This window comes from Pagrus pagrus (assembly GCF_965226575.1).
Source record: "Pagrus pagrus genome assembly, chromosome: 8".
Taxonomy (NCBI): Eukaryota; Metazoa; Chordata; class Actinopteri; order Spariformes; family Sparidae; genus Pagrus; species Pagrus pagrus.
The window spans coordinates 3,567,440-3,581,899 of record NC_140192.1 but is presented as its reverse complement, the minus strand read 5'-3'; the positions used below and the strand labels follow the sequence as shown (position 1 = coordinate 3,581,899).

General features: G+C 42.0%; 2 protein-coding genes across 6 annotated transcripts in view; one reads left to right on the top strand and one right to left on the bottom strand.

Annotated features, from left to right (window-relative positions):
- Positions 1-587: 587 nt before the first annotated feature.
- myl2b (myosin, light chain 2b, regulatory, cardiac, slow) lies at positions 588-12,984 on the bottom strand. Of its 5 annotated transcripts, none has more exons than XM_084360734.1 (8): positions 12,582-12,663; positions 9,666-9,756; positions 3,300-3,389; positions 3,114-3,189; positions 2,518-2,622; positions 2,313-2,391; positions 1,332-1,380; positions 588-1,251 (listed from the first exon to the last, which is right to left on the bottom strand). In XM_084360734.1, exons 2-8 carry the CDS (start codon positions 9,720-9,722, stop codon positions 1,147-1,149), a joined length of 561 nt encoding a protein of 186 aa, XP_084216860.1. In that variant the 5' UTR covers positions 9,723-9,756; positions 12,582-12,663; the 3' UTR covers positions 588-1,146. The 5 variants fall into 5 exon arrangements, with proteins under 5 accessions (XP_084216860.1, XP_084216861.1, XP_084216859.1 ...); XM_084360735.1 differs by having other exon boundaries at positions 9,666-9,753; XM_084360733.1 differs by lacking the exon at positions 9,666-9,756 and having other exon boundaries at positions 12,582-12,984.
- cux2b (cut-like homeobox 2b) overlaps positions 12,331-14,460 on the top strand; it is a 94,743-nt gene continuing 92,613 nt past the window's right edge. The window contains exon 1 of the mRNA XM_084360732.1: positions 12,331-12,564. Within this exon, the coding sequence (XP_084216858.1) occupies positions 12,502-12,564 (63 nt within the window). The 5' untranslated portion in view covers positions 12,331-12,501. The remainder of the gene's footprint in view (positions 12,565-14,460) is intronic.

Genomic DNA, 14,460 nt, shown 5'->3' with positions numbered 1-14,460 from the left:
GCATCACTGACAGACTGACAGGAGACAAAGTCGTTCACTTCCTGCTCGTACTTGTTTTCAGTGCTGCTGTCAATCTTCAGTTTAATGTGGTTCAGCCGAGAAACAACACAACTTATATTTAGTTGGTTCATTAGGGCCAAAACACATTTCTGATCTGCTGCTGCGTGATGAAGCACCCAGACCTCTGAGGTCGTCGGGTCAAAACTCAGCACGGTGAAGCAGCGTTCAGTTATTATGCTCCGCACATCTGCAACAAAGTGCAGGTCTGCTCCGACTCACCTCTTCTTGAAGACCTTCTTGCGTGCCACTGACTTTTATTGAAGCAATTTAAAGGCTTTGATCAATATCCTGAGCTGCACTCTAACTTTTCCTGTAATGTTTTGTTTCTCGATGTCCTACTGCTTCTTTTTAACGTCTTTTAATGTAATTTTATGTCCGTGTAAAGCACTTTGAGTCGCCTCAACACATTTTTAATTTCGGAAAATATTAAAATGAAGTGTTAACTTTAAGGAAAACCACTCTAAGTGCAGATATCGTTCACATTTCTAAACTTTAGTCATCCCACTGCTGCACGGCCAGCACTGGACTTAAATTAAAACGACTACATACAGCTAATTAAATATCACTACTGAAGCTTTTTTCTGCTGCAACTATAAGAAGTAAATCCGCACACAAATCTATCTCCCTGGGGCTAAATGAGAAAGAGTAATTGTTGTTTCTCGCGCTGGGATTAGCTCACATCCTCACAGGCCTGCATCTTTAACCTCCTGACCGCTGGAAATCTCCCACATCATCAAAACTTCATGGTTGTACAAAATAATATCAGTGTTACTGCAGCAACATCAACCATCTCTTCCTTTATTCATCCAGCAAAAACATATCTCATCATTTTAAACACGTTCTGTGGACACGTACATTTTTAATCTCACTAAAACACAGAGATTACACTGAACATGGCGTAAAATAAAAGGCAAACATGAACCTAAAACTTAATCATTCAATAAGATAAAAGCTGAAACGTGATTTATTTACTTTAGCTTGATATTTCTGCTTTAGTCCGTGTGATCACGCACATGTCTCGGCACAAACACGACCTCGTGGTTGGTGGTTTGAATGTCCAGCGGGCGCCTTCAGGGAATAACGAGTCTACTCTTGGTCTTTCTCTTCACCGTGTGTGATGATGTGGACCAGGTTCTTGTAGTCCAGATTTCCCGCTACGTCTGGTGGGAATGCCACAAACATCTGTTCCATCTGTGGGCAACAAATTCAGATTAGTGCGAAGAATACATTTGATTAAAACTCAACAATGTCATCATCCGAGGCGCTCTGACCTCTTCAGCGGAGAACCTGTCGGCCTGGGTCGTCAACATCTCTGTTATGCTGTGAAGACAAGTGGTGGTCGAGGTTTTAAAGTTCATTTATTTGTTATTTTACAGCAGTGGAGTGAAGAAGATGAGCTGAGGAGTCACAGTCTGAGGAAGAGAAGCTGCTCCGGACACTTCTGTATCTCTTGTCAGGCAGCAGCAGGGAGGAGACGATGTCACTGCGGTGGATGGACCCTGTTCGACTCTCACACCCGGAGAGGGATGCTGTTTTCAGGAGGGCTGACCGTTGTTCTGACTTTTCATCATTAAATTTTGGTAATTTTCTTCTACATAAGTTGCTAATGACAATAACTACAACAACGCAATAGTGGAAGGCGAATACGACATTGTGGATTCAAGTTTTATGCTTGAAATCGCGCCACATAGTCATCGTCAGTCAACTACGGCAGCCGCCTGGCCCTCGCTGCCGGGGACAGACGCTGTTTTTCAGGCAATAGTATAAGACTCGGTAGGACAGACAGCGACTTTTCCACATATAAATTTGGTATTTTCCTCTCATATAAGTTGCCAAAGACAGTGCCTTGCTGTATGGGTTGAAGTGTCGGACCTTTGTCTTTTAACTGACGAGTGAAGGATGTGTTTACTTGTCGGACGGTGGACGCCATCAGACCGTCACACCCCTCACACCTCACACAGACGTCGTCTCGCCTCTGTCGCCGCTCTGGTGGTTTCGGTGCCGTTCTGCTTCTGTGACTTTCACACAGATGGCGAGGAGGAATAACGGCACAATATTCCCGCCTTGGAAAGGCAGTGTGAAAGGGGCTTTAGCTACCTTTGAGCTCTGCACACTCCTCAACACAGGATACTGAAAGACGATACCCAGCACCCCGAACAAGCCTGTTCACCCTGCTGCCGTCTGACAAGAGATACAGAAGTATCACCAGTAGCTGAGCAGACTGGACGTTACGTATCCAAACTGCTACTCACAAGTCTTTCTTTAACGTTCCTTTCCCCTCCGGATCGAAGACTTTGAAAGCGTTCAGGATGGTCTCCTCCGGGTCAGCACCTAAAGATGAGCAGTGGCAGCTCTGAGTTAATGACGAATTAAAACATCTTTTTTTTCCAAGAAATGTCACAGTCATTAACGGTTTTTAATTACATCAGGCTCTTTACAGAAAAAAAAGCCCCTCACCCTTTAGTTTCTCTCCAAACATGGTGAGGAAGACGGTGAAATTTACCGGTCCTGGTGCCTCCTGCAGCATCTCATCAATCTCTTCTTGCTTGACATTTAAACGGCCTGGAGAAGGATGGTAGATAAGGTGGACCAGGGTTTAGAGGCGGCAGCTAATGATTATTTTCATTATTGATTAATCTGACTGCTATTTTCTCAATTAATTGGCGAACGGTTCGGTCAGTAAGATGTGAGAAGGAAGTGAAACATGCTCCAGACTGTTTACACTGGCTGCACTGGTGAGCCTAACTTTTTCATTTAGATGCAAATATAATATAAATCAGATTCACTTGACCCTCAGGGCTTCTGTAGGGAAATGCATGTTTTTATTTAAATCACATGCAACAAGACATTGCTATAATCCCAATTCTTTAAAAAATAACCCTCTAAATCTCAGGCGAATGAAAATATTCAGTCACCCTGAGCACCTGAGATTTGCTTGTTTTGTCCGAGCAAGCGTACAAAACCAAAGATATTTAGTTGACATGACATAAGACAAACTGAAGAAATGCTCATGTTTGAGAAACTGGGACTAGCGGACACACAGGTGATCTTACCCAAAGCTGCAAAAGTGTCTCTCAGGTCGTTCTTGTCAATGAAACCGTCTCTGTTTTGATCCATTATGGTAAAAGCCTGCAGAAGTGTTATTGTTACATGCTGTGTCTCCAGTAAGACATTCACCACAGTAGTAAAGTAAGCTGCTGAAAATCAAAGAGGAAGGAAACATTTGGCAGAGCACTGACTTCTTTGAACTCCTGGATCTGGGCCTGTTCAAACATGGAGAACACATTGGAGCTGGCTCCATCCGACCTCTTCTTGGCTTTCTTGGGGGCCTGTGGGGTTTTTTTTTTGACAATGACACTCTAATCAGATCAAATATTAAACGCCGTGATCATCACCTGGCTCTCCGCTCAGCTTCGCTCATTATCGGTTTTTACTGTGACACGCGCGCTTATGATAACGAGCCAATGATCAGCAAACTTACAGAGCGTGGGGGGCATTAATTGCACAACAGGCGAGGTTTACACCGGGGCATGCATTTCATTAGGAGGGATTACAAACACTGTCAGTTTGTTATGGAAATATTTACTCAAGCCTCCAATTTTGTGAGAATGCAGACTAAGCCTGGGGAGGGTGTGGTCCGCTGCCCGCACTCCCACAGTCCCAGGATCACATGAGGGATTATTCTATAGGGCCCGGGTGATGACAGGACGGTACACTGAGCCCCGTTTGATCAGAAATCCCTCGGAGACAAGGATTATGTCGAGCTATTTACATGACTGCCAAGGAACTGTGAAAAACAGTGTAAGGGGATGCGGCGCGATGACATCATGTTGCTTGGATTCGCGGGCCTCTCGACAGCTGCTGTCTAACCCTTGTTGTGGATTAGCCCCGGAGCACTTGTGTATCTCGCGGACGGGACCTCTGGCGCTCAGCTCCAGTTATTTCTTTATTTTTTTGTTTTAAGAGGATTCACGCAATCATGGGACGTGAGGCAGAGTTTGCAGTTTTTCTGGAAGCTGCCCAGCTCAGATCAGTCTGAGTCTGCGGGACCGACAGAAACTTCATTGATCAGGAAAAAAAAAACACTTTAAAGGGGCACTGCGTAGTTTCGGACATTCAAACTCAGGGTTTTAATATTTATGAGGTAATAATACAAACTCAGAGATGTTTATTTGCTCTGTACGTGAATGAACAAGCTGTTCTCAGAGAAAAATAAGGTCCCAGAACACTGTTTGAAGCTAGAAAGGTGGCAGGGTCCGCCACATGCAAACAAAGCCAGTTCAGTTCAGTCAAGATCTTTCTCTTCTGATTAAAATGTATTTCCCCAAACTACGTAGAGAGCTGACATCACGCCCCTTCTGATTTTGCGCCATGTGACCGTATTTAAGAAAAAAACATGTGCAGTATTGCAACAAATATTTTTTTTATCTCATTTGAATTGTGCCATGAATCACACATGTTGATGTTTGTCAATTTAAAAGATAATTTTCCAATAATTTTGTCATCAAACTAATGAAATATCAGACTGTGAAAATACGTCATTATAAAGACGACACAGCCGACAGTCTCGTTAGTGACGTCGTCTCATCGAACGCTCACCAAAACCTGTAACTTAAACGTTGTAGAGCTGCTCCTGTATATTACCTATATATATATTATATATTACCATGACTGCAGTTGTCAATATCAGCAGATTTATTGTGATTTTCATCTTTTTTTAGCACCTTTTCTGTGCCGAGTTGGCGGCCATGTTGTTGTTGGTGACGTATATTGAGTGAGACGATGTAGTTCACACAAACCTACATGATATTTTACTTTATTTACCACAAACGGAGACTTTCTTGACTTGGAAAATTATCTTTTAAGTTGACAAACATCACATGTGATTCATGGCACTCAAAATATTATTTGTCGCACTACCTTGGACATTTTTTCCCGAAATAAGGTCGCACGGCTCGAACCTGAAGGGGCATGACTTCAGCTCTCGAAGCAGTTTTGGGGAAGAGAAAGCGCTTCATTGACCGGGATCATTAACTATTATATTAATTGAATATTATCCATTTTTCCAAAATAAGGTCTCCTCCTCTCCTCTCCTCTCCTCTCCTCTCCTCTCCTCTCCTCTCCTCTCCTCTCCTCTCCTTGTTTCCTTTCCTTTCACCTCCTTGTTTCCTCTCCTCTCCATCCAATCCATAGTTTATCAGTTTGATTTCAGAATTGTTTCTGGTAGAACAAAAAATAATCAATAAGTCATCAATAGGACGGCTGGAGACTGCTGATGATTTATTTGTGTTGATCTGTATTCAGAAGCCATGAGCGTATTGACGTGGAGATTATCGATTCGTTATCGCTGGCGTGAGCAGATCAAGATGTACGGTTCAAAACATGCCATGACACAATATTACATAAATACATATAACTCAGTATATAAACACATTAACCATGCAGCAGAGCAGAAGGTCTCCTCACAGTCTGCTGTTTGCTTTAAACAAGATTAAATGCAAAACGACAATGAAGCCCACTCACCATGTTGCACTGGGAGCTGGATGAGGACCAAACACTATCCTGCTTTATGATGGAGCGGCGACACAAAGACCGGGGCTAGATATACTGACCCCTGTCCCCTCCATAACGGCACAGGCTTATGGGCTATAAATACTCCATGCCCTCTTTTAGGCAGGGACCCAGGTAAAGAAGACTACTCCCTCACCGCCAGCAGCAGCAGCCCCCCCAACTCCATTGTCAGAGTTCATGAGATTTAGGGATAACAGCCAAACTCACATACCCCATTACAGAGACCCCCAGAATAACAATAGGACATATCTCTGGCTCAGGAAGGACAGTTGTTTTTTGTGATTGACAGACGCACTTCACGGGATCCGTCGCCCAGCTGTCCTGTTAGTGCTCCACAGGGGCCGAAAGCTGTGTCACGTTGAGAGCTGTTTCTCAGTAGCACGATAAACGGAAACTGTTCGCTAAAGAGCCGTGAGCCCGAATAAGACTCGGTCCTAAACAGCGAGCCGCGCAGTGGAAAACGTTACTTTAGACTCTGATCACGTGATGATCTTCTCGTGTGATGTTCAGTTTGTGGATTTGAACTGGTGGAGACGTGGACTCACTCAAGTCATCGTGATTCAGTGTTTCAATTATGATATCAGTATCAAACAGGTACTGATGTCTTGTCTTTTCTCTTCCTCAAGCCCAGAAACTGCAGGTGATGTCTTGGTTTTGCGTGGATCGACCCCGGCCGATTATCAGGGCCGATATTCAGCATTTTTCCAGATTATTAGTATCGGTGATTTTTCTGTCAGATTGCAGATAAAGTTAACTAATTTTTGAAAGTGTGCATCCTCTCACAACAATATCTGACTGGTAACACATCACAATTAACAGCCTATAAACTCTGAGTACTCTGAATCTACTTTTCTACTATTGTTTATTACTATTTTTGTATGATTTCATCTGGTTGTTGTTCAAAGTTGTGACACAAAGATTGTCATTTTGACTGCAGATCAATGCCACATATCTGTTTTCAGTCTCCTTGATTTCTAATAATCAGTATCGGTCCTGAAAAAGCTGTATCAGTGGACTTCTTGTCCAGTTAGAAGACATGTTAAATACATAATCGTCACTGTGAGGGAGGAGAGAAGTCAAAAATCCAAACACCTAGGCCATATGTCAAAGTCCAAACCTTAATATTAAAGGAGCACTCTGTAGTTTTTGGGGAAGAGACTTTGTTTTCATGACTGAATAAACAAACTGACCTTAAAGGACAACACCATTTCATACTGTTTTACTTTGTTTATATGTGGCGGACCCTGCCACCTCTGAGAACAGCTTGATTATTCACTTATGGGAAAAATAAATATTATAATTTTACTATGTACTGCCCCTTTTAAGACGTCCCGTGGTGGTAATGAAGGAGGGACGCCGTCACTCTAAACTTCAGGCCACCGCTGATTATTAAAAAATGACCACATTAAAGTGTAACTGACCTTTTTGTGTGAGTGAAAACACCTTTTGTCAGCAGATATTTCAACATGTCATCAGCATGAAAAGCACAGGTGTAATTAATAACCTTAATTAAAGGCTGCATTGGCAATTAGGAGCTCCAGTTGCAGGAGACAAGTACTCACATTTCCACACTTTAAGCGGCGGTTTCTGACTGATATTAAGAACATATAGAGAGTTTTCTGCAGACGTCTTCAGTCATTTACCTCTCTCGTCCAGTGGGTAGTGCTATCAACCCACAGCTGCAGCACAGAAACCTGCTCCTGACTCTCAGCAGCACCACTGAATCATCTCACTGTTGTTCCTACACATGTTGTCCAACAAATACTGAGCTGCACGTATAGTGCTTAAGTTCAGTTTCCAACAAAACCACTTTAATTAAACTGCATCATGCATCATGAGGTGTTTAATTATGTTGATATAATTTCTATTCATAAAAATTGCAAGACATTATCACATCTCCTAATGAATATTTTAATAAACCTTAATACGGTCCACTAATCACCCGCCCGTTTTTTTTTTAACACAGTTAAAGTGAAGATGCGTGGTTACCTCTGTGCTTCGGTTCAGCTGCAGGACGCACCTGTGACTGTGAGTGTTGTTGTAAACACTCGTGTGATTGTGGTGGTTGTGTTATTGTGAAACTCAACTGCAAATAATAAAGTGTCCTCTCTCCTGCTATGAGCTATAATGTCGTGCTGTTACACATGTGGAGCTGCTCAGTCAAAACGACGACCTTTCACAGTCGCAGGACATCCTGCCGTTTTGTTTTAAAGCATCACTCCGCCAATTTTACACATAAAAAGTGTGTTTACAGGTCTTGGGGAGAAAAAAAAGTAGTATGAAGCCTTGTGTGGCTCCAGAGGAAGCTGCATTTAATCTGACAAATTGCCTCCAGTGATGTCACTCAGTGGCTAAGCGGCATTCTGGGTAATGTAGGCGGCTGATGATACTTGCACGTTTTGTTCAGCATGATAATCTTCACCGATGTGATTTTCTACGAGTAAATTAAATGTGTAAAAAGCTAATGTGAGGCTCTAAACAGATGACATCACGGTCACATGATTTAAACGTCACCACCACTAAGCATCTTACTGCACAATTACTATCCAGGTTTTCTATAAACTGATCAATGTACAAGTTGTAAAGTCAGAGTTAGAATAGTTTGTGACTAAAGTGGGCCTGTAAAGACGGACGAGTGAGTAGATGAGTCTCCGTGTTCACTGTAGTGTCATTCAGACACATGTGAGCGACCGCCATCTTATTTTTAACACACGTAAGAGCTTTATAATTAAATTGTGGGACATTCAATGGACTAAATGATTTCCTGGTTTTGGGACAACAAACTAAAATTATGTATTTGAGTGGGATGAACTTCCTTTTCTGTCTTTTACTTTCAACATCTACAAATATTAAAGCAAAAATACTTATTTGTAATACAAAGTGTAGCTGCTAGAAAAAAAGCAATTAAAAAGAAATGGCTTCAGTCAGATGCCCCATCCTTAGAGAACTGGTGCGACGTAATCTATTAAATCTTTTTTTTAATGAGGCTTCGGGAGAATAAAGTCGAGGAAATCTGGAAGAAGTGGAAAAATCTATATTTCCCCCGAAACACCCTTCTTTTGTTTGAATGTTTATTCAACTCTTTATTTTTTATTAATCTATCTAAAATGCAAAACACCTCATGTTATATGTTTGTTTTGTCATTTCTTTATTGTAAAAAACTGAAAACAAATAAAGGAAAACAACAAGATTGTGTGGAATAAAAGCCACTAGTGCAAAGCGAGACCAGTGGACTGCTTTTCAACACCTGGTGACTACATTACCCACAATGCAACTTAGCCACTGAGTGACATCACTGGAGGCAATTTATCAGATTGCATGCAGCTTCCTCTGGAGCCACACAAGGCTTTGTTTTTTCACATATGCAATTGTACTCCTCAAGACCTGTAAGCACACTTTAATGTGTAAAATTGTGGCGTTACCCTTTAACTACTTGTTGGGTTGAATGAAGATTGAAATGTGTTGAAACTGTGGTAATAATTGCTCAAAGGGCAACTGAAAAATGATAAAACATTTACACACAGTCAAAATAAAGGGATTAAAACAACACCAGGTGACGACTGACGGCGTCTCGGAGACGTCGCAGTCTTTATCGTCGAGGTAAAAACTTGCTGCAGAGACTAAAAATGAGCAGAAGATGTCGAGGTGTCACCAAATGTGCTCAGAAAAAAGCTGCTGTGACTCAGAAAATGATGTAGCATTTCATTATTTATCCGTCAGCATTTCCAAAGAATCACATTAATTTGAAATCCTTCATTCAGTGACCTCATCAAAACAAGGATTTTCTAGCTGCAGTCCTCATTTTTTAGTAATCGCGCATCACTTTTAGGATTAAGTGTTTTTTTTTTTCTGAATAATGTATTAAGGGTGACGAGGTTACTGCAAGAGTCCCGTCGGGGCTTTTGTGCGTGTCAGTGGTGAGTGTTGGGTCAAGATTATAATCACAAGTACAGAACTGAGTGATGTGGATCCAGAGGCCCTGACAGACAAAGCGTCAGCCCTTGGAGGTTGAGATTGTGGGTTCAGGTCCCCACCTGGGTCTCCACTGAGCCTTCCTGCTGAAACCAGAACGCAGCGTTCCCATCTGGCATTTGCAAATGTTTGCGATTACAAACGCTGGATCTGCTGGGAGGAGAGAGTTTTGTTATTTTGGCGTGTAAGGTCAAAGATTAAACTGAGAAAACAGTTTGTACTGCGTGTCCTTACTTAGTGAGGCGTTCTGGACCAGAGTTCAGCCTGTTCTTCACTGCGAGTTCACTCTGACTTGTGCGTCTACAAAGACTTATTGTGTGTGAGGATTTACAAATGTGTTGCACAGCGATCAGATCCTCCACTCTCCACATCAACGCCACCAAACTGGAGATAGGTTTGCGTCTTCGTACCACACATACCGTCTTCTATAGCTCCACTGTGAATTCTTAGTTTTGTGATACATCACTATCTTCCTTATTACATTTGAATCTTGTATTTTAGCCTCCCCCTAGAGCCACAAATAAAAAGCAATAAGCAAAACTTTTAATAATCTTCCTTCACTTTTTTCCCCTCAGGTGTTTGTCTTCGGCAGAAGGAATATGTCACTGTCCCCCCCGAGGTGCTAAAAATATGACCCATGAGGATATTATTTTCTACCTGGACTGATTTTCATAAGGGATACCAGCCAGAAAAAAAGCTACCGTAGCTACCGCTGTGAGGCTGGTGCAACGGGGCGATCGGGAGGTGGGACACGGATTAAAACCATTGGTTTTGATGGATACGTTCATTCGGTGATAATGGTGTAATTAATGGAGGAAATCACACAAAAAGCTCATCTGCACGCGGGCTCGGTTCTGACGCCGTGTGGGCAGCAGGGGGAGCTCCCGGCACCGGTGTTGCAGCAGCACAGCGGCACTGTGTTGCTCCCTGACCAGAGGAATGACTTATTTAAAGCAGGCGAAGAGCAGCATCATGTTTTATTGAGTCTGGCAAAGTAAAATATGTCAGAGTGTTTATCTGCCTTGAATGTATCGTCATTAACTTATTGTTTTATTCTGATGTCAGCACTTTTTTAAAATGAAAATAGTTTTATAGCCTCTTGAACACATGCAGTTGTTTTTTCTATTAAAGGTGGACAAAGATCTTCATCGACTGATTCAACTGAGACTAAATAAACAAACTCTCTTTGTGCTCATGACTGAATAAGCTGAATAAACAAACTGACCTTGAAGGACAACACAATTTCTAGTTTACTTTGTTTATATATGGCGGACCCTGCCACCTTTCTAGCTTCAGACAGTGCTTTCCTCTGAGAACAGCTTGTTTATCAGTTATAAAACAGATAACGACGTCTGAGTTTGTGTTATTGCCTCGTTAGTATTGTAAATATTTAAATTCGGGGCATTCATTTCTTCTCTGTGCCCCTTTAACTTGAATATCTTTTCTTCTACTCTACTAGATTTCAGGTGCACATCAGTCTGTTTTACTCCAAAACTATTTAAAATGATAAATAAGAGTTTAAATTTCTTCTACAAAACTACATACTGCTCCTTTACAATGACCTTTGACCATCTGTACGCAAATAGATGCACACAAATTAAGATATAGTGAAAGAAAACAATCACAACACATGAAATGTTAGAAATTATGGACTGGGGGCTCAAACTTGTATTATTCATAGGGTACAAGTGATACATGTAGGACACTTAAAGGGGCACTGTGCAGTTTTGGGGAAGAAATTCAAACTCAGAATTTTAATATTTACAATACTAACGAGGTAATAATACAAACTCAGACATCGTTATCTGTCTCAGAAGTGATAAACAAGCTGTTCTCAGAGGAAAACACTGTTTGAAGCTAGAAAGGTGGCAGGGTCCGCCACATATAAACAAAGTGATACAGTATGAAACTGTGTTGTCCTTTAAGGTCAGTTTGTTTATTCAGTCTTTAAAGGGGCAATATGTCGTTTTGGAGAAGAAATTCATACTCAGGATTTTAATATTTACACTATTAATGAGGTAATAATACAAACTTAGACATGTTTATCTCTTCATAACTGGTAAACAAGCTGTTCTCAGAGGTAAACACTGTTTGAAGCTAGAAAGGTGGCAGGGTCCGCCACATAGAAAGGGAAACTGTGTTGTCCTTTAAGGTGATTTTGTTTATTTAAACATAAATATATGAATGAATGAAGATCTCTCTCTCTTCTGAGGAAAACTACGTACTGCACCTTTAACAGACATCACTAATATTATTAATATTATTACTGTAACATGTTATTTAGTGTATTTATGTTAAATGTCCTTTAAAGGTGTGGACACTGTGTGTTTTTGTGCTTCATGACAGTGACATCTGCAGCACTTCCTCTCGTTTCTTTACTATCTGTGTGTTCCTGCACAAAAAAAAAAAAAAAAAAAAAGAGGAGAAAAAAAAGTAGGCTTGGCTAAATTCCCTGAACTCCTCTAATCTACACATCATCTGCTCCTTCTTTCCCTTTTTCCAGACGGTATCGATCAACCCGGGGCTTTACGTCAGTATTGATAACTTTGGCAAAACAGGGAAAAAAAACAAACAACAAAATAATAATAATAATAATAATAATGTGATTATCCAAGTTAATGCTGAGGATCAGACTCGGATACTTTCATTTCATTTCTTACTTTGTATTATTATTATTATTTTTTTAAAGGAAAACAGAGATATACGTTGTACTTTTCTCTCCGCAGAAACATGTCGGCGGACTTGTCAAACATATCTGCGGAGTCTCGTGTTAAGTCTGTGTTTTTTAAAAAAACCAAAGTGGGACCGGTGATCGTAAACGTTGTTTAAACGAAGGGGGAATCCAGCCCACATATTTATTGCAGCCGCTGAAAAAAAATCTCCTCAATATCCCCCAAGATGGCCGCCGATGTAGGATCGATGTTTCAATATTGGAAGAAATTTGATCTACGGCGGCTCCAGGTTAGTGCTATTCTCACCTTTTTCTCGCCTTCTTCCCGCAGCGGCTCGTCGGCTCGCCTCCGTCCGCCGCGTGCCGTCCGGTTTGCGGGTGAATGCGGTGGCCGGAGAGCTGGCGGCGTTCGCATTGATAGTTATTAGAAATTGATCCCTTCTTCTGCCTTTGTTCAGTTCAATCATTGATCAGCGGTGGAGCGACCGTGGAGCAGCGAGCACTGCCTCCCGCGTCAGCCACACCGATCTGGGATCAGCACCGCGGACAGCACTTGGTGTTTACACGCGTTTTTTAAAGCTTTTTCTCGCAGCTGCTGCTTTTTTCCCTCCTGCTCGTTTTTATTACCGGAGCAGCTCCGCCGTACTCACACGTACGGGAAACTTTTAATGCGCCTCTGAATCTCTGTTTCTTTTGGACGTAGTAGAGGCTGTAACTTTTTTTTTCTTCCTTCCTTCCTGAAGCTTAATGTTTTGTATGCGGGGGTTTGTGTCGACGGTCGGTTTTTGCTGCTGCATCTTGTTTTGTTTTTTTTTAATTTTATTCCCAGCTCCTCTTTTAATTCTCGTGCATAAAAAAAAAAAAATCTTGGAAGTTTTTTAATTTTATAAAAAGAAAGTTTGTGCACGTTTATAGAGAGATACGTCCTGGTTTCGGGAAACGTTTTGTGCACACGTTTATTTTCGTGCATGCGTGCAGATTGCACATTTAGTGGCAACATATTATCAAAGAGGAGCTTTTATTTTTTAATTTTTTTTTTTTTTTTTTGCTTGGTGAAGTCTTTAAAGCGCTGCAACACAAAATGTAAATGGAGAAATGTGGCAGGTGAGCTGGTTTCTATACGTAGCCTGACTGTGTGATCTATATAATGACATTTATTTTTTAATTGTAGCGTGTCAGCTCTGCAGCCTCTGAGCTGAAAGTTGCATTTTATATATATTTATATAATAAAGGCTTGCAGAGAAAGCGTTGATGTAAGGTTGTAAGAGGGGGGGGGGGAAGAAAGCTAAACGCTGTTTTCAGTGTCCACTCCACCCCCCACACCATCCACCACCACCACCACCACCCTCCTCTCCTCTCTCCTCAAGCCGCATAGGGCTGCTCGGCCGGGGGGGCTGTGTAATTGTATTCCCCGCTAATGTTTGTAAATCAGCCTCGGCCGGCTGCAAGGGCAACGTCTGTGCCGTGTGACTGATGTACTGTAACATGAGAGATGACAGCAGCGTGGCAGTCCGGGTCCCTCGGAGAAAAAAAAAAAAAAAAAAAGAAAAAAGCCCTACCGAGGAGGAGAAGGAGGAGGAAGGAGGAAGGGATCAGATCTGGTGGCTCTCTCTCGGTTGTCTTGTGTCGGTTTCGGGGTGTTATTCCAGCTCCCGGCCGCTGGACCTCCCCTCTCCTCCTCTCTCCTCTCTCCTCTCCAGGCTGAGGGGATCCAGAGAGGGGCGAGGGGGGAGCTATTGTTGTTGTTGCGGCTGCATGTAGCGTCCTCTCTGCAGGCTTCCTTGCTCCTGACTCACCCTGTGGAGCATGTATGATAGATGCAAACATTCAAGGTGTTTTTTTTTTTTTCTCTTTTCTTTCATTAAATGTGACTGAGTAGCCTAGGAGCTAAATCTGAACTGCCCCTTAAGGATGCCCGAGCCCATTACCTTAGTGTCATGAGCAAAGTGATGTAGTGGTGTATAATAATAATAATAATAATTAAAAAAAAAAGGTGAGCCTCCAGTCAGTGATCACCGTGAGGGCACACGGGCACTAATATAAAGGGAGAAAAAATCATGATACCTGCAGAAAAGTGTTAGTTCATGCTCGTGTTCCCTTGGATGACCTTATCCTCGTGGAAAAATGAGTCACTTCGACGGCGCTTTGCTGTGAAATGTCTAAAAATCCACTGCAGGAGGATTATT

Bases quoted from the DNA above. Each gene is read 5' to 3' on its own strand.
- myl2b (XM_084360733.1), bottom strand. From the start codon at position 12,689: ATGCGAACGCCGCCAGCTCTCCGGCCACCGCATTCACCCGCAAACCGG. The intron at 3,190-3,299 runs GTCAGTGCTCTG...ACACTTCTGCAG, and splicing joins AGATCCAGGAGTTCAAAGAA to GCTTTTACCATAATGGATCA. The intron at 1,381-2,312 runs GTGAGTAGCAGT...TTGTCTTCACAG, and splicing joins GGAACGTTAAAGAAAGACTT to CATAACAGAGATGTTGACGA.